General features: G+C 41.7%; 2 protein-coding genes across 2 annotated transcripts in view; one reads left to right on the forward strand and one right to left on the reverse strand.

The window, feature by feature from the left end:
- The first annotated feature begins 81 nt into the window (after positions 1 to 81).
- Positions 82 to 11,024, forward strand: LOC136434740 (ubiquitin-like modifier-activating enzyme ATG7). The gene is made up of 19 exons (XM_066427777.1): positions 82 to 606; positions 1,830 to 1,884; positions 2,112 to 2,229; positions 2,598 to 2,675; positions 2,888 to 3,004; positions 3,299 to 3,439; positions 3,832 to 3,920; positions 4,161 to 4,282; positions 4,546 to 4,636; positions 5,050 to 5,194; positions 5,865 to 6,023; positions 6,204 to 6,261; positions 6,442 to 6,578; positions 7,007 to 7,198; positions 7,622 to 7,737; positions 8,080 to 8,164; positions 8,689 to 8,769; positions 9,176 to 9,298; positions 9,941 to 11,024. The coding sequence occupies exons 1-19, from the start codon at positions 453 to 455 to the stop codon at positions 9,974 to 9,976; spliced, it is 2,097 nt and encodes a 698-aa protein (XP_066283874.1). The 5' UTR covers positions 82 to 452; the 3' UTR covers positions 9,977 to 11,024.
- LOC136434743 (transcription cofactor vestigial-like protein 4) overlaps positions 10,911 to 24,277 on the reverse strand; it is a 36,125-nt gene continuing 22,758 nt past the window's right edge. Inside the window, exons 4-5 of the mRNA XM_066427784.1 lie at positions 14,650 to 14,930; positions 10,911 to 14,014 (exon numbers count right to left, since the gene is read on the reverse strand). Of these exons, the coding sequence (XP_066283881.1) occupies positions 13,728 to 14,014; positions 14,650 to 14,930 (568 nt within the window). The 3' untranslated portion in view covers positions 10,911 to 13,727. The remainder of the gene's footprint in view (positions 14,015 to 14,649; positions 14,931 to 24,277) is intronic.

Here is a 24,277-nt window from a genome sequence, read left to right on the forward strand (position 1 = left end):
AACAGGGACAAACCGATAATGACGGAGGAAATACTCAAAAGTCAAAGAATCGTGTATTTTTGAACATATGAGACACAAATTCTAGATTTACATATCTCCAATATAGAATATAATCTTATAGATTAATGAAGCCTGATCTGTATCTGGATATTGTTATTGGATGATATGTATATACCCTGTGCTATACATAATGAACTGTCCCTCAATTCTTGACCTTTGCACCTTCACCTGTCATCACAAGACGACAACATCTTCCTGTGTCTACGAGAGAAAAAAGACGTTTTATCGCACGATATCGCCAGTTCTGACTGGTTTTCAGGTTCAGCTGGACGTTGAAGGTCTCTACGAAGCCGTCGGGAGTAGAAGTGGAGTTGTCATACGACAACCGAGCTACAAATTCCGTTTTTTACCGACCACCAAGCCGGACTACGCCCCCCTCCCCAAGTGTCAGTATGTCCGAGGGTAACGCCTCCCCCATCCCGCTCCAGTTCGCCCCCTTCGGTAGCGCGCTGGACGCCGGCTTCTGGCACAAACTTACCCAGAACAAGCTGGAAGTCTACAAACTAGACGATCAACCCAGACCCATCCATGGCTTCTACTATAACGGTACGTAAGGTTCTAGGGTTCAAGTCCATTTAGTAGACACAAGGAGGATTGAAATGCCTCCTTGGTAAACATAACCTTAGGTTGGTGGGTGCGTCACATACCAGTAGAGTCATGAGATAATCTTCTTGAAGGCCAGGCAGATCTTATTCTTTATTTTTTATTGATTACAATCTAGGTGTATTTTTGCACTTTGACAGGTAAGGAATTCCTTTTTTTTGTGGTAAACACCAGGAGGTTTAAAATATCTCCTTGGTAAACATAACCTTAAGTTGATGGGTACGTCACATGCCGATAGAGTTAGGCGCGGCACTGTTGCAGGGCTATCTCTTGCTTGAGACTGCGCTGCGCTGCCTGGCACAGTTGTGATAGCTCCCACTGTTGAGTCATTCCGTGCCAGGCTAGAGGCCTGCTAGCCGTGGCGACTAACGAAGGGAGTTTTTGCTTGATATTACATACACTTTCCCTTCTTAGTCGTGGGGCAGTACAGAATTTGACTTCTACTCGAGCGACGCCGGCCTTCAAACTTGCACGCCGGGTCCGATTCTTGTTCTCCCTGAACTCCCAACGCCCTTACCTGCGACGGAGGGCACTTTAGCGACGCCGGAACCCCCATGTTAATCCACAACAGGGCTTGATGCGGCAGAAGTCAATGAAAAACAACATCGGGTCCGCCATTTTTGGTCTGAATATAGAAGGAGAGGAGCGTCACCGCTACGTCATCGCTTGTACAGCCTGATTGGTGCGTTTACTCACATGACTGGGCTTGACCAATCAGGCTGTACAAGCGACGACGTAGCGATGACGCTCCTCTCCTTCTATATTCAGACCAAAAATGGCGGACCTGATGTTGTTTTTCATTGACTTCTGCCGCATCAAGCCCTGTTGTGGATTAACATGGGGGTTCCGGCGTCGCTAAAGTGCCCGCCGTCGCAGGTAAGGGCGTTGGGAGTTCAGGGAGAACAAGAATCGGACCCGGCGTGCAAGTTTGAAGGCCGGCGTCGCTCGAGTAGAAGTCAAATTCTGTACTGCCCCACGACTAAGAAGGGAAAGTGTATGTAATATCAAGCAAAAACTCCCTTCGTTAGTCACCACGGCTAGAGGCCTGCCTGCCCTAGCCCGGGACCTCAACTCCCCACATAATTTTATCCTAATGGGGTTATTTGGAGGGTATCACTGATGTAGATGTTGATGTAGACTTTTACTGTATTTTTCCACTATGACAGGTGATGCCCCAGGTCTGCCCTGCAGGATGAGTCTGGAGTTTAACGCTTTCGATGAGTGAGTTTTTATTCCTATCAAAGTCTCAATTAGTCTCATTATGCATGTATCAATCATGGATATATAAGTTATGATTATACGGTGTGCCATGTAAAACCAGGGCTTTTTGTAAAGAAAAGTACATAAAATAAGGCATAACTTTACTTAAAATATTGTTACTTATGCTCATTTTATGGCCACGTACAATAACTTTGTAAAAACAAACATCCGAATTGTTTTGTTATTAGAAGCTACAAGTCACCTCCAAGATGTTGCTTGTCGTATGGGACCCTGCATAACATGAACACCATGGAGGCCTTCAAGGAATCTGACAAGAAGGCTCTGATAGACAGTGCAGCACAGAAGGTATTATGATTTGCTGTACTGTTATTTCGTTTATTGGTTTGGCTGTTCTGAGCGTTCAGGATCCACAGCCAGGGCTGCCCAACTAGCCTGTGTCAAAGGGCTAGTCCTGCTGACAATGACAGAGACAATACAAATGTATCTGTATCTATATAGCCAGTATAACCACCATTCTGTGCATGTAACACACCAGCTTCAAATGGAATTAAAGGTTTGAAATTTACTGCATTGTGATGTGTTGTGTGGTAATATATTGTGCTGTTTTGTGTTATACTGTACTATGCTTTAGAATAAAGTGTTACTTTGTGTTGTGGTTTGCATGACACAGACAGCTTTCAGTTCATATAATCATTGTGTCCTGTACCCTTTAGATCTGGGAAGACATCACCAGTGGAGCAGCTCTACAGAACCCTTCCCTACTGACTAGGTTTCTACTGCTTACTTTTGCTGTGAGTATCCAATGGTTGTTTGATTTGTGATAGAGCTAAGATCCATTATCATCCTTAAACTCCCCCACATCCTTTCAGTTCCTACACATAGTCTTTTACAATAGATGCAACTTCAAAACAAGTATAAACTTTAAGTGGGTTTTGATAACTTACGATCGATTGCAGTACCTTTTACAGGGTATTGACATTTTAACATTATCTGAATTCTACAGGACCTGAAGAAGTATTATTACTACTACTGGTTTGCCTTTCCTGCTCTGTGTCACCCTGACAACGTTACCATGGCAACAGAACCTGTCACAATCAAGACAGCATTTTCAGAAAAACAGGTGAGTGCAAAGATTTGGATTGGAACATAAGGTCTTACAAAATTGGTACACTGGTAAGGTGATTTCCTTTAACTTATATTTGCATTTATCTGTCTTTTCAATGAGGGAAAGAACACAACATATTGTTACTTTTTACTTTGAGACTTTATTACTTATCTCCAAGCAGTGTTTTGCACATATTCATGGAGTGGTTTGAATGCCTTTCTAGTGATCAATTAATGCCCTTGGTCATGGAGGCAATGGTGCATGTGCCCACAATATTCAAGGCTATTAAAATTGTATTCTGTACCCCAGATCTTCAGCTTACAGCAGTCCTATGACTCCCTGTGTGAGGGAGGGCAGCAGGTTGGATTCTTCCTGGTGAAGAGAGAAGGTGATGAGGTCACGGTGGGAAACCTCAGGGACTGGGACACTTTCTTTGGCACCCAGAGAAAGGTCTGTTTCTTTTCACATATTTTCCTGTCTATCTAAAACGTAGCTACAAATTATGCTTTTTTCAGAACATATTCTACATACTGTTGTACTTTTTCCAAGCTTATTTCAATTCCAGATAAAGACAGATTTTATATCCGTGAATACCCGTAGTTTCTTCAGGTTGGGGAATGACTGAATAACAGAGTTTTAGATTCACAACCAAGGAAATGATAAGAGCAGACGTTTCAATGACCGTCTGTCATCTTCGGGGCAATGAGCACTGCAGCTAGGTGTCACTGCTTATGGTGCGGTCCCAAACATAGATTTTATAGTATACACCTAACAAAAGGATGACAGAGTATAAACCTGCTCAATGTATGTGTGAATATCTCCATTACTCCCTTATATTACAGGTGACAGTTGGGTTCTGTGACCCCTGTACTCTGGACAAACATCCCGGCTGGCCCCTCAGAAACCTACTGGCACTGGTGGCTTACAACTGGTGAGGATATGCGAACTGAGATCTTATTCTTATTGTAATGACTATAATCATTATATTTATGCTACTCCTTCAATTTTTGCCAGACAAAATGATGAATGTACACAAGGTTCCAATACTATATATATCTTTTGTGAATATGCATATCATCTATGGAAGTAGATTTTTCTTGCAATGAACAGAAACTTTTGCTAAAACCTGCACCCGACAGAAGATTTACCCCACAGCCTTTTCTCTTTATAGGAGTGACAGAATAGATGAACTAGAGATTCTGTGTTTCCGAGACCGAGTGAGGGAAGGAGTGAGAGACTCTTCTCACAGTCTACTGTTGCAGGTCAACATGGCTGCAGTACAGAGTCTAACAGGTAGGGGGCATCTTTGACATGTACAATGTATGAAAAAAGCATGAAAGCTTCTTATGGGTTTAGATTTTATTGCAAAATGTAAAGCAAAATTGTTGTAAATATACATATAAGAGGAGCTTCTCAACAGTTGAGCTATGCAGTACATAGTACCAAAATGCCTGTTGTATATTCATTAATTCAGTGCATTTACTTAAAAGTCTGGGGCAGAAAGTAGGGAAAGATTAGTGGCATAAAGAAATACTTTTTTTCCATTTCTATGACAGAGTGTCCAAAGTGTGTCGGTTGGGAGAAGAATCAAAAAGGCAAGCTCGGCCCCAGGATGGTTAACCTGAGTGCCAGTATGGACCCTGCAAGGTGAGGGGTTAATCATTCAGCTTTGTAGAGCATTACGACCATTGGGAAAACTACATGTATGCCGTAAAACGTAGGATTGACCAACACAGATAAAGTTTCAAATGCGTAACATACTGTAAATGGGAAATGTTCGCGTTTTTCACAGTGACATCTTCACTGCGAACATAAAACCACCGCAAACAGCTCCTTTTTTACAGTAAAAGCTTGCTCGCAGTTGTAAATGCAAACTTAAAACCACCACAAACACTCCATATTCTCCCTACCGCGAAATTAAATTCCCATCAACATTTCTCCTTTTATAGTAGTCCTTCCATTCATGTATTTTTTACTGAATCAGATTTGTTTGTAATTGTCATTGGCACCATTGTAGAATACATGGATCTACAAGATATATATATGTTTCCACCATACAGGCTAGCAGAGTCCGCAGTGGACTTGAACCTGAAGTTGATGCGGTGGAGACTGCTGCCCTCGCTGGACCTGGACAAGATCGGCAGCTGCAGATGTCTGTTACTGGGGTCAGGAACGCTGGGATGTAACGTAGCCAGGTGTCTACTGGTAGGTAAACCCAAGTAGGCTAAAGTATTTTGCTGTTTTTATAGCTGGACTTATGCATATTTTCCTAGAACTATCGTAGAGTGGAACTCATGACCGTCAAGTAATGCAGAGGCATCCTCATTAGATAAACAACTTACATGCACTTAGATATGCGAAGGCTAGACGTGACCGGTCATTCATTGCAATATAATCAGCTGCTGCCTTGCCGCGTGCCTGCGAAGCTGGTGACTGTTACGCCGAAGGGCGGTTATACCAGCTAGGTAGATACATGTACAGATACTTACTGTTATGATTGAAACTGTATTTTGTGTGACCAGGGCAGTTAATCAGTCCATTCCCAATGCATTTTAAACTCTGTTTAGCTTGATGACACACAAAATATGCGAAATAGAAAACCAACATGGGGAGACGCCTGTTGAAATCCTGGGACAGGACATCTGTCAGAAGGGACGTAAAATGTGGGTCCCGTGTTTGAGGAGGTGCCTCGAGCACGTTAAAGAGGAAGGGCTAGCTACCAGTTAACCACTCCCTGTACATTTGTAAAATATACCCTGCTACAGAAACAGCAAGGAAACTTCTTGACTTATGTGCCACTAAGCATTACAAGGTGAACAACAACTTACAATAATGGGCAGTCTAATATATAAATAATCGTTGTTCCCCGCTGCAGGGGTGGGGAGTCCGCACCATCACCCTGGTGGACAACGCGAAGGTGTCGTTCTCCAACCCTGTCCGCCAGTCTCTGTTTGAGTTCGAGGACTGTCTGCAGGGAGGCAGGTCCAAGGCTGAGGCAGCTGCCGAGAAACTGAAGAGGATATTCCCTGGAGTGGTGAGGCCATAATGCTGTTTTTCACCCCAATCTCATCATCTTCAACTGTTTCTCCAGGATATGTTAAAAATTGGTATAGATTTTTTTCCTGCACGTTACATGTACAAACGTTTTATTGTGATGTTCCAGAGGACAGGCTAAAATGTTACATAGGCTTACTGACTTTCTTTGTACCAACAGAATGCCACAGCTGTGACTCTGTCCATCCCCATGCCTGGCCATCCGGTAGGCACATCAGGTGAGCAGTCCTGTGGAACGATATATTACAATTAGGTTACCTTAGGCTTGGGACGAAAAAGGTCAGGCACAAGAATTGTGCCATGAATCTGTAAAATGTTTTGAGATTGATTAGTTAACCCCTCCCTGTTAGCAAATTAGTATGTCATCTTTGTATGTCATCTATTTTCTCACTCCCCAGACGAGGCCGTCTCCCAGACCAGGCAGGATGTGCAGAAGCTGGAGGAGCTGCTGCAATCCCATGATGCAGTATTCCTGCTGATGGACACCAGGGAGAGCAGGTGGTTACCAACCGTCATGGCCGCCAGCAGGAGGAAGGTCAGGGGTCGTGAGATAGGCAATTTGACATGTCCAATGTTTTGTACGTCCAACAGTCCTATGGCCTGGGTGCCATCCCCCATAGTAACCGCTGGCTCAATCTATTAACTTGCTAGCCTCGGCAAGCAAAAAGATTGAGCCAGTGGTTACTACAGAGGATGGCACCCAGGCTAACTGTCCTATTGGTCTGGAATTGGCAGACTGGTAATTTGAGATGAAAGGATCTACTGGATACAGATAAAGAAGAGGGGTTTCCTATTGCTATTGATTGTGTAGTACATTTCCAAACCTTAGCAATCGCTGAAGTTAGAAGCGATAGAAACATTTGGTACAGTTGGTTCTGTGGATCATCACCATTGTCTGATATAATTGTCGGCAACTTTTACTTTGGTCCTTTCATTGCTGAACCTTTTGTTCCCCTTTGACAGCTTGTGATCAATGCAGCGCTTGGCTTTGACACGTACATGGTGTGCAGGCACGGGCTGAAGCGCCCCCTGTCAGACCAGGCCGAGGGAGGCAGCAGCACGGAGACGGCGCCAATGCACAGCACCATGGGAAGGGTCATCCCAGGTCACATGCTGGGGTGCTACTTCTGTAATGATGTGGTGGCACCTGGGAATGTAAGCTGGATTCATCCTTAGCTTATCTTTAGTATTAAATGAGAGATTTACAAATCCAGACCATATCATTTCAGAGTTTGTTGTTTTTCTCAGCTTCACACGCACTCTGTTCTGCATATGTCTATGCATTGAGCCCTGTGTATGAATAGGGTTTATGTATTGAATGAAAAGTAAATATGAAAAGTTTGAAGGCTTGAGCAATGACAAATTCACAGCAAGTTTATGAAAAATATATCACCAAGCATTATATATGTATTGCTGTTCAATATGAGTTATAGATTGTTACATATCCTAACAGGTATACTACAGATATACTCTGCACTGAGTTATAGAAGTCCAAAGATTTTTTCAATATTAAAAAGAAAGATTTCAAAACCCTGACCATACTACTAGTTGTGATGGGTTTGGTCTTCTTTTGTCCAGTCCACCAGGGATCGAACCCTGGACCAGCAGTGCACGGTGACCCGACCTGGGATCTCCATGGTGGCGGCAGCCATGGCTGTGGAGCTGCTGGTGTCTGTACTGCAGCATCCAGACGGGTAAGGGTCTCTGTTTCTGTTGATGTAATAGACATTGGATCTCTCCATTTGCAGGGAATCGAAGGTAGAATTTGTTCTATCCCTGCAGCTTTACTTCGGTTACCTTTTTCTTCCGACATCCCTATGTTCTGATCCCCCAAATCTTAACTGTTACAGTAACCTTAACATAGGCTGTCAAAATGAGTGTTGGAACATAGGGCTGTCCCCTAAGTTGATTTTTCAAGCTGTCACAAAACTATCCAGCACAGGAACACTATACAAATGTACATATGATACCTCATGCATGGCTATCATTTTGACAGTTGTATCCTGAAGTTTTAAGTGTGTTCTTCCCCCCACCAGTGGCCATGCCTCTGCAGACACTCTTGGTAAGGACGACCATTTCTCAGCTGACTACACCTCCCCTCTGGGCCTGGTGCCACATCAGGTAAGCACAATGCATGGTAGACATACATGTACCACATTTATTTCTAAAACATATGATGAAAAACAGCCACTGAAGGTTTGACATGAGTGTCAGTTACTAAAGTAGGCTATAAAGGGAGTTGTGTAGCCGAGGGACGACCGCCGCAGGCTGGATATGACGGCGGTCGTCCCTCGGCTACACAACTCCCTTGGCTACACAACTCCCTTGCCGGCATTAGAGAACCTTGACCCACCCCCCACCCCCCCACCAATATTACGCCGCCGTTATAGTGAATAGGAAGCCTGCGAAGGAGCCTATGCTGAGTAGTTGATGGACTGTTTTTTTTCACTTTCGGACATGACCCCAACGTGGCCCCGTAGGACACCATGTGGCTGCCGGGTTATTTTTGGGCCCGGTCGGGACCCTGAATCATTTTAACTTGGACTTAGAATTAATGCGGGACCCGGTAACAAATAGACAATCGTGCACCAGGAAAATGTCTTGGGTTTTTTTAAACGCTCAACTGACCACCAATGTTTCCCCAGTTGCGAGGGTTCCTGTCCAGGTTCCACACTGTGCTGCCTGCCAGCATCAGGTTCGACAGGTGTACAGCCTGTTCTGAACTGGTAAGGGTGTTTCATAGTCTTAACATTTCCTGATATTCTTTAAAAATTTCACTGAATGTAACATTGTAGAGCTTTACTTCCTTGGTACATGTATCAATTCAAATTTTGTTCCAGATGACACCTGTTTGGATTTTTATTTTTGTTTTGTTTTGTTTTGTAAAAATGTGCCCTGGAAACCTGTTTTAGTTTGGCCCAATCTCATCTACCCAATCACTTCTCAGAGTAATGGATAATAAGGAAGAGACAAGGGAACAAAATGTTTGGCCATCTGCAGTTTGTAAATTTGTAGCTAGGAGGCTCTGTTGTCTTAGTGCCAAGGTTCTTAATAGTATGAGACTGCTGGTTCTACCTTTGTGCTGTATATATAACCAATTCTGAGAATGAAAATGTTGTAATCTTTCCTCAGGTCCTAGAGAAGTATGAGACTGATGGTTTTGACTTCCTGCTGGAGGCCTTCAACTCTCCGAGCTCGTACCTGGAGAACCTGACGGGCCTGACCCAGCTGCACCTGGAGACACAGGAGGCAGAGGTAGGGGGCACTGCTGCAACCTTGTGTCTCCCATAGTCTGATATCCAACATTGCTCAGCTATGCATTGTCTCTTCTCCATTGGTCACTACCTTGTGGACAGTTTTGGCAACCATTGTAGAACGGAGAATGGCAAACATTGTACAGGAATGAAAAATGGTTGATTATGTTACAGTATGGTTCGAGTTCCAATAAACTGATCAGTCTAACTGGTCCGGACCGTTTAGCCTAGTGGTAAGTGCATTGCGTTTGTGCGCTGGTAGCCCAGGTTCAGGAGTCAGGAGAACCTGACCATAATACTACTACTCGCCCCATGTGTTTCAATTTTAAGGCTTTGTAAGGTGTTTCCTTTCAAATAGTGTATGCATGAATGGGGTGTACATGTTCAATGTATGCCCCCCATAAGCAACAATCTTTCATGATTGCTACAAGTCACACTTGTGATTGAAATGTCACGTTGATTTAGCGGAACATGCCAATGACTTTTTGACAATAAAACATTCCCTACAGTCTTCTTGACTTTTGGATGTTATCCTTCTAGAAAATGTGAACAAAAATGATTTACTTTTGGTGTACGTTTTCAGGCACTTACATTTGAATTTGTCACTAAAATATGTCACTTAATTTTCATCTTTCTTTTTCAGATCTGGGAATTGAGTGACGATGAAGACATGATGTAGATATAACCGTTTATAACATAACATAGAAGTTGGGAAAAAGACAATATCAAAATCACAGATCTTGTCATCAATAGTAGGAAAGCGAGGAATGTACAAGTTAGTCTTACTGTACGATACATAGACTGCTATTTCCAGGGAATAGAAATACAAAAGACTGATATTCCATAAAGCATGGTACCAAGAAGTAAACACTGTTCAACAGTGCAATAATAAGAAAAGAACACATACTGATAATCCAAGCAGATGTTACATTCCTTCTAGGTACTGTGCTTAGGTGCTCAACTAATTTTGGAATCGGAACAGTTTTTAGATATGTATATATACATTGATATAAAGAGATACATTTGGTTAGTAATCGTAAGGCTAAATTATACGAGTTACTGTCAATATAGTATAGAGGAAGTTCCTTATCATACCTCTTCTGCACCATACCAGTGGGCAAGAGTTATTCAAAATGAAAATGGGGGACTTGCTACAAAACAAGATGTTTGAAAACATAGACAAAAAAACAGAAAAATAGACATGCAGAAAAAGTAAATGTACTTCATTGTGGTATGAAACCTTTTCAGAAGTACAAAGCTTACAGACACTAGAAGCTGAGCTGATACTTTTCTAAAGAGGCACAAAAGGGAATTCATGCTTTTCTACTTTTCCAAGTCTGGTTAATATTTACTTTATATTGCAAAACTAAGACAAATGTATTAATGTATGAGGAGTTAGATTAAGACAAGGGGAACTAGCTAGTGTTAAAAAAAGGTCAATGTTTCTGTCCTATACTAATGTTGGCTCCAAAATTATACTACATCTAATGAAAGGATGTTAATATTTGATGTTAGTTATCTATATCTAGATGTGTATTCTTATTCATGTATGTTAGATGCATCTAAAACTGTGAATTGCAGTAATTGTGCACACAAACGAGCGAGACATGCAGTTGAGTGTCATTCCAATAATCTGTACAATTTATTCATGCATTGCAGCAAGCTTATAATGAAAACATGCTTCCAATCTTCAAACATTGGAACAAGTGAACTTTTTCTAAATATAATACTTCTCTCATTTTGTGTTTGTGAAACGGCAACAATATGATATCAGGCTTTGCATACACAAACACACTTGGCGTCAACAGAGATGTGGAAAAAAGTCTCTCACTGGAGTTTCTAGCATGACCAAAATGCTGGTATCACACAAGTGTTAACCATAAGAACTGCATCAACCTTAGAAAACAGTTCATTCTAATCTACAAGCCATGGTTGTAGTTACTTATAACAAAACTAATCATTTCAAGTACCCTCTTTTCTAAAGGTTGCTTTCAAATTGGGTAACTACGGTTACCACCAAGACTTGGTTAATCCACACTTGATATGGTAATAAACCGGTACACAAAATATTAAGTGCACGTATATAGTCATTATGGAAACATGGAAACTTAGTGTTTGGCATGAAAAATTCCAACAGCGAGTGCTTTGAAACACAGTTGAACAGTGGCATCATGTGAAACACGTTAAGGCACAGGTTAACACCCAACTTTCACTGCATGTTGTTTTTGCACAAACTAGAGACTGTCACAAGTGTTCCTTCAACAATAACATGTTTGAAAGGCTAGGAACAGGAATGTATTTTGCCTTGGCTTGTCTTGTCCAGATGTACAAAATGAAATTAGAAGACCCCCTTACAGGCAACGCCACTACTTTACAGAAAAAGATTTTCTTTACCCAATGTACTCTAGCTTCTAGCTAGGTATCATGGGTAGGCACTTAAAAAAACACTGCTGGAAAACAAACTCATTTCAATATTTCCAGACTACAGATAAAGCTTTAGAATACTTATTACGTTTTTTTAAGATAGACAATTGCAGAAAACAAACATGAACATTTAAGCTATACATGTACAGGTACATTGTGACGTCACACTGAGAAATTCTGTTCATACATAATATAGCAACCTTCCACAATGCTTGCTCTAGGATTGGCATTCCTGTGCTTACTTATACTTCAACATAAAAAATACAAATTCTAGTCTTGGCATGTAAATAATGATCCTAATTGAAACATTTGATTCTAGCCCTTGTAAGGTGATGCACATAACTATTGATTGAATGTTTTGTCAAAGCAGAGCACTAGCGTTAAGTCAGAGGCACTTTCTAGGACTGCTAAAACATTCAGCTACTTGATATGTCACTACATTTAGCTGGAATGCAAGCAGGAAGCCTTTGTTAGGTGCAATCTACAAAAATAGCTCTTCTATATTCTTTTTACACAAATATTGGTATACGTAATCCATCTGTAGCAATTCTGTATAGATTTCTGTGCAGTTCTAAGTACAATCTAAAGTGCTTATACACTGGTGTATACGCAAACATATACCATAATCGTATGCACATCTGTTAATAGATATAGTTTCCAAGAGAAGATTACAGTAATTACGACTGGCTGCAGTTTTGATTTAATCTGCAAGGAGCAGTACTGCAAGGTCCAAAAGATGCCATGTATCTGACAGTACTGTACAGTATCTTGTGTGGAACATAAAAAAAAGAGTCTTCAGATTTCAGAATCAATTACATCCACTGGATGATAAAAGCCAAGTCTTCCTACCTTGGAAATTACAGTGTGCAAAGAAAGGTGGTTTCAAAGTCTAATACATGTACGAAGGTTTTGTGCATTAGCCTGGTATCCATCCCATAGCTCCGTGGGCCTTAGCCAGTATTCTCCAAGCAGACGTTTGGCTCTGGCTCGTGTTTTAGGCATTTTTGTCAGGCTTTCTATTTCGTTTTGTTTTACGTCCGCCGGCCAGACGAGAATCCGCCGGCCGGTACTGGAGTTTGCCAGCGGACTCAAAGAAAACGGGACAAACTAGACAGCCCGGGCAAAAACGCCTCAAAACACGTCAAAAACCCTGTGACTATGTGTGACAGGTACTGGATATAGAGCCCACAGAGCTTTACAGCGATAGATACCATTCTTTGAAATGACAGAGCCAGTCTCGCTGTACATGTTGGGTAGAAGGATACGTCCAGCGTAATTACAGAGCTATGGGTGATACAGCAGAGCAGACACAATTACAGGAATGTTATAATAATAGTAGAGAAAATATGACAGAAGGATATTTACGGTATAATCAGCCTTTTCTGAATATTCTCTCTTTTTTTCTTCTTTTACGCTATCTTCCTTTACTTGTCAAAGCTGGGTACAGTAAATACTGGATTCTTTTTCATAAAAAGATCTCGGGTCGAATGGCTTGCACTCGGACCCTCCTCAAGCACAGCTAAGAGGATACAACAGTTGGAATGTCCAGAACAGCTTTCAGCTGACAAAGGACAGCAATAATACACAACAACAGGAAAATCAAGTAGACCGATCATGTCGAACGCCAAAGCGAACAGATAGAACCCTCTGTTCTATTTCGGCCACCTGCGTCAAAAACAGCGCAAGTGGGACAGAAATGGCCACCACCACATTGTTGATCATACCGACTGACTTCAGTTTAGCTTTTATGGGACCGTTAAGTCCTCACAGAATGGGCCGAAGAAAAAGGACGTCTTCTTTGTTGAGCTAAAGCTAGGTCAGTCCGCATTGTTGACAGCCTAGCGGCGGCAGCCATTTTTGTCCAGCAAGCGCTGTTTTTGACAAAATTGAACAGGGGGCATGGCTTTGGGATCAGTCAAGTGAAGGAAAACAATACAAAGCCAGTCCAGTGTGTCAAACTCATCCTAACTCTATCTACATCACATGTAGTTACTCTAGGTGTGACTCTATGTGGAAAGTAACGGCTGAGTGGAATGGCTAGCAGGAAGGTGTGGGGAGGGGGGCGGACTTGATTTATTACTGCTCACAGACTCTTTACGAGCTTTAATTTTCGTCCATGTGTCGCCGAGCGCCTTGGCGAAGTGATCATCCACGGAGCCGGTGATGGAGACGTTGTTGGGGTCCACGGGAGGCGTGGAGGCGGCGCGGGGGGGTTCTGCGGGTGGCTCCTCGACTTTGTAGTCCTTCCCCAGACTGCGCCGGAAGTGCTCCTCTATCACCGGGTCAACCACTCCTGGGGAAGGTACATGTCATTATAAGACACAGTAACAATGTCATCTATAATAGAAATGTATTTTTATGAAGTGTAACAGTGTGGTTCAAGAACCACTGACCAGTCTAACTGGTCCGGACCTTTTAGCCTAGTGGTAAATGCATTGGGTTCCTGAGCTGGCGGCCCAGGTTCGATTCCAGGGAGCCAGGAGACTGTGTACTACTTGCACCGTGAGTTTCAGATGATTCAGCTTACTAACAAGCTATTCTCCAACTTTTAGCAGCAAGACAAACAGACACTAAAAGCAACTAACAACAAGCATTCAATATAACTTTATACCTTTTTATGCTTGTCTAGAAGCAGGTTTCCTAAAACCACTCAGCTAAACACTCCATCATAGAACATGTCATTTGTTAAATGACAATGACAATGAAGTTTATTGCATATTCATGCCCAGCAGAGGGCTAAATGCATTACAGTATCATAAGAATACTATAAAAAATGCTATGCTTTAATTATGATTTACATGCTTCTTCTCTCTTCTTGAAACATTTGTAGACAAATTCACAGAGTTTTTTCATTACATCGTAATTGGCTGTTGACATAACATGTGCGAACATTTCCTCCTTTAAAAAGTAGAAAATCGTGTAACCTACCCGTGGTGATGATTTCTCTCCTGGCAGCGCCCTGCACTGTTGTGGAGACCCCGTTGCCCGCGGGGGGTGGCGAGACCCGGCTGAACGCCGGCGCGCACGTGATGACCGACGGTCTCTGTGGTGGGTGGGGCAGGGGGCTGTGGAGGCTCGACATCGGGATCAGCATCGGCTTGGATGCCATCGACATCAAGAGTCTTTCTCTGTCCGAGGCTTCCATGTTGTTTATCGTTTCTAGGGCCTCGTCTGTGAGGTTCGCTGTCTCTTTTACTGACGTGAGATGCCTGCAGAAAACACAGCGAAAGTCAAGTGAGGTCAGAAATTGTTCACAGAATTAATGGACTCTTTTCCTTTTCCCTTGTTGCTTGTAGCCTTTGCTCTTATATTTGTCCACATGTGATATGTAATATATGATAAATGTAATATATACACTTGTAATTAGAATATATTATAACATGTCAACTGAAATTTGATTTTTTGGTATTAAATTATCCTTCATACAGCTTCCCTTGCAGGTTTCAACTAAGTAAGGTCAACGACCTGTTTTTCAGACAGTCTAGTAACCCAAGAAAAGTGTCACAAAACTGGCACAAAAACAGAAAGCAGTGACACCCCATTGCAGATGACAACAAGGTCACATACCAGGGGACCCAAAATCGACCTTCACCTTCTCTGTCTTTCCAAGACATACCCACATACCAAATGTCATTGTAATCCATCCGTTTTTGCGTTTCGGCGCATGCGCGCCGGAACGCATTGTCCTGGCTTTTACCTTCAAGCAAGGACCAGGGAAGCTTGGTTCAACACTGTGTCGCACACAATAAGACCTTATATGGCAATACGTTCTCAAATCCTTGTATAGCCGTTGCCTTATATGGCAAGAGAGCACGAAAAGGCAGGCACGCTAGATTTGCATGTGACACAGGACGGCGACCGCATGTAACTGCTACAACTGTTCGGAAATATCATTGCATTGTGGTTTCGGACTTTGATATCCTGAAAAATGACCATATTACATCTATTCCACAAGATTGCAGAAGAAAAAAAATGATTTCGTCAAGAAAACGAGCAAAAATCGGCATAAATGATACCATATAGTGAGGTTATAGTATTACGTCCAAAGTAAGTAAGTACGTACCGCAGCTTGGCCGATCTGGCAACGCGAAGCGGGTTCGTGTCCGTGCATGAATTTTTTTTTTCTTTTTAGATATTGAATATCAAAAATATATATTGATATTATATTAATCTATCAATATCATATTTATGAATATCATTTTTTTCATTAATAAATAAAGAAATATTTTATATTTGTTATTTTTAAATATTCATTTAATATATACAAGGCCTTTGTCTTATGAACAGGACTTCATAGATTCCAAACCCGGCATTCGAATTTTTCTGTTCATTGTAATGGAAAATACCGTGCAGCGGCTCCTATGCGCGGTAAGATGATTCTTGCAAAACACTCGCCACTAAACTTCTATCCCCGATGTAAACAGAGGCTCTTGATGTTGTTTGCAAAACAGCGATTCTTTGTTACAGTAGCAAATGCTCCATTGTTCAGTATCGACTTCATTCAGACAACACGGACGTGGAAAGTGGCGCCCCTCGGCACAAAACTATGGGAATTTTCATGAATTTTAGCAAAATTACCCAGGAAAATAAGGAAGAAATGTTGTAAATGCGGAAACCAGAATAATACGGATGAGGTAGCTGTTGATTTGTTTGACATTTGGTAGTCATTTTAGATAGAACCTTAGCTGTTATGAACTTCTATTTCACTTAATTACCATAGTGCTGATGATTCAATGGTGCTTTTTCAAATTTTATGTTTTATTGCGTGCCATGTACATAATTACATTGATAGCTTTTATAATGAGCCTATTATACATTTTACAAATAAGCACAAGTTGTAGGCCAAGACCAGCTTTTTCAAAAGCACTTAAGTGAAGTGACGTAACTTCAAAATTGCTTTCCCCAATCTGCCTTTCTCTATTAAAACAGTACTCATTTCCCAAAATGACAATTTTTCTTATAGACTGAACAGCCCTTGAGTGACTTCCTCTGGCAGATTTTACTTCAAGTAAAGGGAAAAGACAATTCACACTTATAAACGTAGCCGAAACGCCAGCTTTTTTTAAAAGCTCTTGTTTTAGTTATGCTGACTACAAAATCTGGAAACAGACAGACACATTGTCATGCCAAAAACTATACCTCCATTTTCATGTCAGTAACATTATCATCTAGTGTATTGTAACACCCTCACTAGCCAGCATGATGCATTCTTTAATTTCTTTAATTTCTTAAGCCCAATGACCAGTTCCACTGAGAGTTTGTCCCCAAGGCTCTACCACAGCACTGTCTACTTAGGATATCATGATATGACAGTGATGAGAGGCATGTAATAGATGGGAGGGTTAGGATCTAGGGAGTATGACAGGGATGTAATAGATGGGGAGGGGAGCAGCATTCAGGGCATACCAGTAGGATCCCCTGATCTCCCCAGGGAGGGAAACCCAGGATGTAAACATGTCGGGAAGGTTACTGTGGATGTGAACAGGATACTGGGGAGGGATGGAATGTATGGCTGTACAAACTCTATTTCAGGGATGACATCTCTCTACAACGTCAATCAGGGCTGTCTCCAGCTTGAATTTTTTTCTTCCGTTCCACTCATTACCTTCACCGAGAAGGTTTTGATTTGGTTCTGGTTCAGATTCTAATTTGCATAATTAATGAGACAATTTAAAAAACCCGCTGTGTTCCATAATATGACTATTGACATATGTGACATTTATTACTGAGGAATTTTGATAGATAAAAAATATGCAAATGTAGGCCTACTTTGCATAATTAATGAGAAACTACTATAATTCCATACAGGTAAAGGATGGCAATTTCATACTTGTGTCATTTGGAAGTTATGTGAATGTGAACATCGTTGAATCAAATTATGCTAATAAGGACCACATTTGCATAATTCATGATAAATGTTACTTTGTTAGCATAATCTTCTTTGTTAAGCTCATACTTTTGTTTTTTGGGTGAAGAAGATCAACTGGTATGATTTATAATTGATGACAAACACCCCTGATACGTCAGTCATAAAGGTTAAAATCATTTGGCGAAGGTATGAGGTCGTGGAACTCTAGTTGTTAATTGGGAGCTCAATGACATGTTAATTACTTTTCATTGTTAAAGTTGTCATTTTAACTTGCATGTAATTCGAAGGACTACCAAGAATTCAAGCTTACGAAAATATGTTTTTCATAAATTTTCATGTCATGAACAGATTATTTGGACCAACAAGGTGAAATTATTTTCTGTATCAACAAGCAACTTTCCAGTCCCCAGGGTGGAGGGAAGGGTCCTAAAGACAACCCTGGCACCAACTGTTTATTCCTAGGACATAATTTGCTGGTAGGGATGGAACACAAAATAATTTCAACCATTTCTTTGCAAATGGCCTTGACAGGCAAAAGATTAAAACCTCATGACACTGAATAAAATTTTATCAGTGCCACAAAACTTGACCCTGAAAATACAGGATATACCATTTCAAGGGGTTAATTTGAAGTTCAAAATTTCCCATTACCCCAAAAGATAGAACAGTCTCCAGGGAATGTCAACCACAAAATCAAGATACTGTGGCCCAAACATGTCAGGAGGGCAGACACCTCTTGTATCTATAGAATCCAGTGGCTTGTGGGCAGGATATTGGGGTGAAGGAATGTAATAAAGGGGCAAGGGTTCAGCTCCTGCATCAGACAGAGGGCTGGTCTGATGAATTCCACATGCCACTAAACCATCTAACAAGTATTCGGAATCCTCCTAGTATAAAAGCTTACCTGTGTAAGTGCAGATAAAACGACAAATAGAGTTCTATAGGTTCTATACTAGTGCATCCTCCAAAAAATAAAAATCGAGGTATAAAAGAGGGTCTGCATGGGGGGATCCTGGCAACGCTTAGTGGTAAACATAGGATAGGCCGGCAGCGATTAACGATAATTTGGGCAATGCTCAACAGCAAAGGAACTTGTTCTTGCAAATTAGAGTGGGAAAGCTACCATTAAATTACTAATGATGAATCAAATTGCTTGCTACGCCACACAGAAAAAGGCACGCAGACCCTTATAAAACAAGAATATCTACATGATAGCAATTTGTTGATGGAATACTGTAAATACATTTAAGCTTGCGTGGTTCTAATTTGCGGTACGGAGAAAATGGCGTGTTCGCGGTGGTTTAAAGTTTGCCTTTGAAACAATAGTAGTGCTACAGAAACACCGGCAAAAAAATTTTGCGGTGGTTTTAAGTCCGCGACGAAGAGCTTACCGTGAAAACCGCGAACATAAATTTTGATAAAACCACAGCAAAAATTTCTGTATTTTACAGTATACACAATCCTTCTACTGGTTGTGGTTACCATTCTGCAAAGAGGTTATATGAGGTTAGCCAAGAAAAAAGGAGCTATGGTGTCAGATCGGGAGCTAGTGATAGATAAAGTGACATTGACCAGAGAGAGCTATATGTGCATGTACACGTATACATTTCAAGACAGCGTTTTAAGTGGAGTGGGGCCTGGGTGCATGGAAAATGTTGCTGTAACATGTCAAGAGCCTCACAAACAGTTGCTAAATTTGTCTTCAGTTGGAGAAAAACACTTGCGGAAGGAAAGATAAATGACTGCTTAGCTTGCCTAATGGGAGAGTGCATAAGTCATCACGGGATGTGCAACATAACTTGTTTTCATTGGACGGTCTTTATGATCTCAAGCTTTCAGTTCTTGTTATGGTATAGGTTCTGCGGCATTTACACAACTTTAGCAACAGGATTTGAACTGTTTATGGTACAGACCGGAGTAAAGCACTTGCTTTGTATTACGGAGAAAAGGCCTGAACCAGGATCTGACTTGACTCCATCTGAGGATGTTGGACAGGAAGAGTTTTTCATCGAGTAACACCGGCCAGGATCAAGTAGATCTCCCTGGGACCTCATGAGACTTGTACCTACTTTCTGTGCTGACTTTTACTGTACACAGGAAATTCTAATGTTGGTTCTACAGTACATTTTGTAGCTAGCACACTTGCCAACAACAGTGGCTTTTTCTACATGTACATTAATAGGCACATCCAATACAGCTGTTTCATAAAGGTATGCATAGGGAGACCAACTTAGAATTATACCAACTCCACATCTATGAGCTACTGTAAATGTTGATTCAGAAGTTTTTGCAGTGGTTAACAGTGACGATGAACATCAAAACCACCACGAAAATTCTTGCTTCTGCCAGCCTACCCCGTTGTTTCAACTGCAAACACTACTTTTTCTCCCAATCGCGAACGTCAAATCCCTGCAAACGTACAGGCATTTACTGCATGCTTCCTTGCATAACTGCCCATGAAGCTGTGAACCCCTGAAGCAGTGTTCTCGCCAGCGCCCGTCCTCCCGTCATTTGACGGGTTTTTGTCGCGCATGACGGACAAAATTTTTGTCCAACCCGTCATTTTTAATGGACAAAAATCGGTATGTAAAGATATTTAGACAGAGTTTAGAATTTTGCAAAAACTCCAGAGGATCATCGGAAGTTCGCGACGAGGGCGATCTAGATCATTTCTAATGCCCGCCGGCGACAACCCCAGCCACACAGAAAGAGCGCCGTGGTGGATATTTGGTGGCCGCCGAAAACTCGGCGTCATGCGCCGCCCTCCCCACAGTTTTGGCTGGTCGCATCGGGCTGAGCCCGGCTGACGTTTATTTCTGTTTTGTCCCTCTCGGTTCACCGTCAGTTATTGTTATCAAAGAAGCCTAAAAATTCAGAAATATTCCTATAGCTATCAGGCTTTCTGTAATCTGTAAAACATTATTAAAGTTTTAAGCCGCGGCGGCTGAGTTGCATGCGCTTTCTACCCGTAAGAAATGGTAAACAGGCGTCAGATATTCTATTCCACCAATCACAGTGCGTCGTCTCCGTCGCGTCAAGAAATACCGACCAATGACATGCGAGTCTCGCTACTCGCGTGATTTCAGCTAAGCGTGAATTTGCGAGATGTTAAGGGAATGGTGGGGATCGCAAGGATCGCACGACGAAGCGGCTGTTGGAAGGCTTGAATCGACAACTTTTGAAGACATTCAGTGCAGTTACCGGAGAAATTAATCGTGGAAAACATGGGAGAAAAAAAATGGACGTCTTTATGGCGTTCTTTCTCAAAGTAGGGTGTCAGATTCCTCATTATGTTCAATAATTACAGGGAGCACACGGGACATTGTTGAAAATTTTTTATTTTTGCCGACTTATTCTGTGTGTATTTTTGGTAGGACGTAGATACGTAATAAAGTTTTGTTGTGCTTGATTTTCTTTTCTTTGCCGATTGTATACAACATAGAAATGTAGCTTGTGTGTGAACATTCGATCTGACCGCGATGACGGCACGCCTCCCCCCAAAATTAAGCCTGAAACCCTTGTGTAATTTTTCACCGAAAGAGATGTTATTAAACTAAGCTTATTCTACCAAGAAATTTGCCCCTCAGAATGCAGGAAATAGCGTTTCAGAGGGTCTAGATTCCAAAATTTTCCGGGGGAGAATACCCCCGGACCCCCCTATCATGGTCACGCCTCCGGCGCGACGCCTCGCGCCTTCGGCGCTCGATATGTTTTTCCCGCCAGCAAAATTGAAATGACGGGTAAAAATTTCAGGCTGGCGAGAACACTGCCCTGAAGTGCCTTGCGGCTGCCCTGCACTGTTTATACTCGGCCAGACAGAGCCTGTCCCCGGTGACATGCCAGGAATAGCAGCCATGCCTGTACCAGGTGTGCTGGTGCAGGGGGGACCTCTCAGGCCTGACCTTTCCAACATGGGAGAACCAGGAGGTGCCTCTTCCAAGACTTTGGAAAATAAATCTCAGTCTCAGGGCAAGGGTTGGACCCTCTAGGGGCAAATGGCAGATTCAGGAGTCACCCTTTTAGAAAATGTCTCTTTAATATCAAGTTTAGACCTTCAGAGTCTAACTAAAAGCAAGGAGGTTTTAAACCTCCTAAATCACAGGTAAAAACTACAGGTTTTCTGTTACACTTTTTTACATCATCAGGGACCCACTGTAATAGGTTTATTTTCGACGTAAATCTTTAGTAGCACAGACATCTTGGCTAAACCTGTCCATGCTTGAAGCAGCTTGAGATATTTCTACTCAACAATCTAATCATAATATAGATCAAAGAAGAGGGGGGGTTGAAACAATCTTTTGTGCATGACTGGTGAAATATCATGCAAAGACAACAATTCAACAGTGCTTGTCCCCTTCCACCACACTCTCAACATTTACCAAACAAAACAACACAGGCGGACCACAATGGTGTACACTGTACACAAACAAATCAAGCTTTAGGCTTGGGGATCCAGTGCGTAGTCAGCAAGACACACAAGCTAAAGGGACCTGTATCACTGTGCTCCTAATTCTAGATCATACCTAAACTCTTGTGGGACAAATTGTCTCTGTCATTATACATATATCATCACTGTCGATGAAAAGCATTTAACTGCAGATCATAACTTTTGAAAAGACAAAAGTCTAAGGAAAACCTGGATTTGAAAATCACATGTCTCAGCACAAAAGACTTTCCAAGCCTTTCGAACTTAGGGACAGTTCAGTAAGACTCATGGGAGGGTGATGCGGAAAACAACTTGTTGTATGATTTCTATGTCATATCCACCCGAAGAAACAAATGTCTCAAACGCGCTAGAAGTTAAGAAAATAGTAAGAACATCAATCCCAATGTCCGGTTTTCATATTCACAGCGCTGTAGGCGTTCAATTCATTCTATGGAAGCCCGTGGGATACAAGTAGAAGCCTCTGGGATATAGTAAAATACAGACCAGTCCGGAAACCCATATTTATTGTTATCACTGCCCAGGTATGACATAACAACTGGTACAGCCCATTGACTCATCAGGTCAGCTGTCTGTTCATAGTTTGATTGACAGGCCCGCAGGCCATACCGCACAGGTAGTAATCATCTTCTCTACCACTTTGTCCAATAATGATCCTTCCTACATTTGTTGGTGTTCAGCAACTTTGTTGATCGTTCTGGGTCAGCGAACATTATAGTAAGACTGACCTAACGATGTCAGATCCCACCACCTGTACCAACCTGGTAAAACCTGAATTGCACCTGAACTTTGACACGGATAAAACACAGTATTTAGAAAAAGTGCCAAGTGCTTATTTTTTAGGTTATACATGTACATTTGTAGGGGCAGGAAGCCAAGTTGCCCCTGGATAGAGACATAACACATTCATATTCAAGATAACAGACAACCTAGTAATTGCCAATAAAGCTGTCATACAAAGCAGGTGTTAGATCTCCTTACAGATATTCTCAACTATTCGTAATAGACAAACCAGAGGAGTAGCCGTTACAAGAGTAAAGATTTAACAGACACTGACAAATGATTTCTCCTTCTTTAGTCCACAGTACTCTTGTGTTCAGATAAAACATTGGTACCAAATGAATAAAGACACATTTTTCAATGCACGGATTCTGATTTACCGTTACAACAGTCACAGTTCAACTTCAATATGTTATTTTTAAAAATTAACATCATTCCCACACCTTTCGGTATAAATGGCAGAGCACAACACCATCTCTTTAGACCCTTTGGCCACACAGTTGTGAAAGCTCTAAGGCAGGGAGCTAGTCTACATGTAACAGGCACTGACAGGAATTTCACTGAGGGAAAATCAAGCACCAAGGTCATGACCTGAGGAGGTGGTAGGAGGCTATCATCAGCAACTATCTCCATCAATGTCTGGTGTGCCCAGCTCCCCCAGTGTTTTTAGTTGGCTGAAATGGTTTGAGTCAGGCTGTTTCCTTCTCCGGCATTTGGTTCTACTTTTAGTGCCTGTCAGTGGCTTCAGAATTTATAACTAGAATTCATGTATCTGAATGGAGTAAAGCTACATTTTGTATTCTGTTCATTTCCAACCCCCATACTTCCTTCATCTTTACCTTGTCCCATCCTAATCTTGAGGGTCGAGGATGGTCGCTTTCAGCATCTATACTTCCAAACAGAGCTGTATTTGTAACAAAGACATTTTGTTTTGTAATTTCATTATCAATCCAAGGCCACTATCTTCATCACTGCCGTTTTTCTGGTTGGGGTCAGCCTGTTTCCTTTCCCTGACATTTGGTTCTACTTTTAGTGTCAGACATCTATCTATAGCTTTGGAATTTATGGTTCCTTTAACTTTCCTTACCCTTAAATTTATCTGTAGGGAGTAACATTTTATCTAGCGCTATAATTCTTCCACACTGAAAAGCTGTTTTTTTTGTTGTCACTGATCATACTTAATAACAAGGCAATCAGAGATGGCAGACTTCACACCTTACCAATATTACTTTGCCATTCCATAAGTTGTTTTATTTGTTCACCCTACTTCCTAAGTTTTAACTACTTACTGCTTTGATATTGATATATCTATCATCATGATAGCTACTACATGTAGTACATATATGTTCCAGGATAGAAATAACCAGTGATCATCTAGGCAAGCTAGTTGTTCAGGTGTTAAACTCCTATAATCATAATAGCATGTATGATTTAATGGTGACAACTAACCCACTTACTGCAAA

Source organism: Branchiostoma lanceolatum, chromosome 5, assembly GCF_035083965.1.
Source record: "Branchiostoma lanceolatum isolate klBraLanc5 chromosome 5, klBraLanc5.hap2, whole genome shotgun sequence".
NCBI lineage: Eukaryota > Metazoa > Chordata > Leptocardii > Amphioxiformes > Branchiostomatidae > Branchiostoma > Branchiostoma lanceolatum.

Bases quoted from the DNA above. Each gene is read 5' to 3' on its own strand.
- LOC136434740 (XM_066427777.1), top strand. From the start codon at position 453: ATGTCCGAGGGTAACGCCTCCCCCATCCCGCTCCAGTTCGCCCCCTTC. The intron at 607-1,829 runs GTACGTAAGGTT...CCACTATGACAG, and splicing joins CCATGGCTTCTACTATAACG to GTGATGCCCCAGGTCTGCCC. The intron at 3,005-3,298 runs GTGAGTGCAAAG...TCTGTACCCCAG, and splicing joins CAGCATTTTCAGAAAAACAG to ATCTTCAGCTTACAGCAGTC.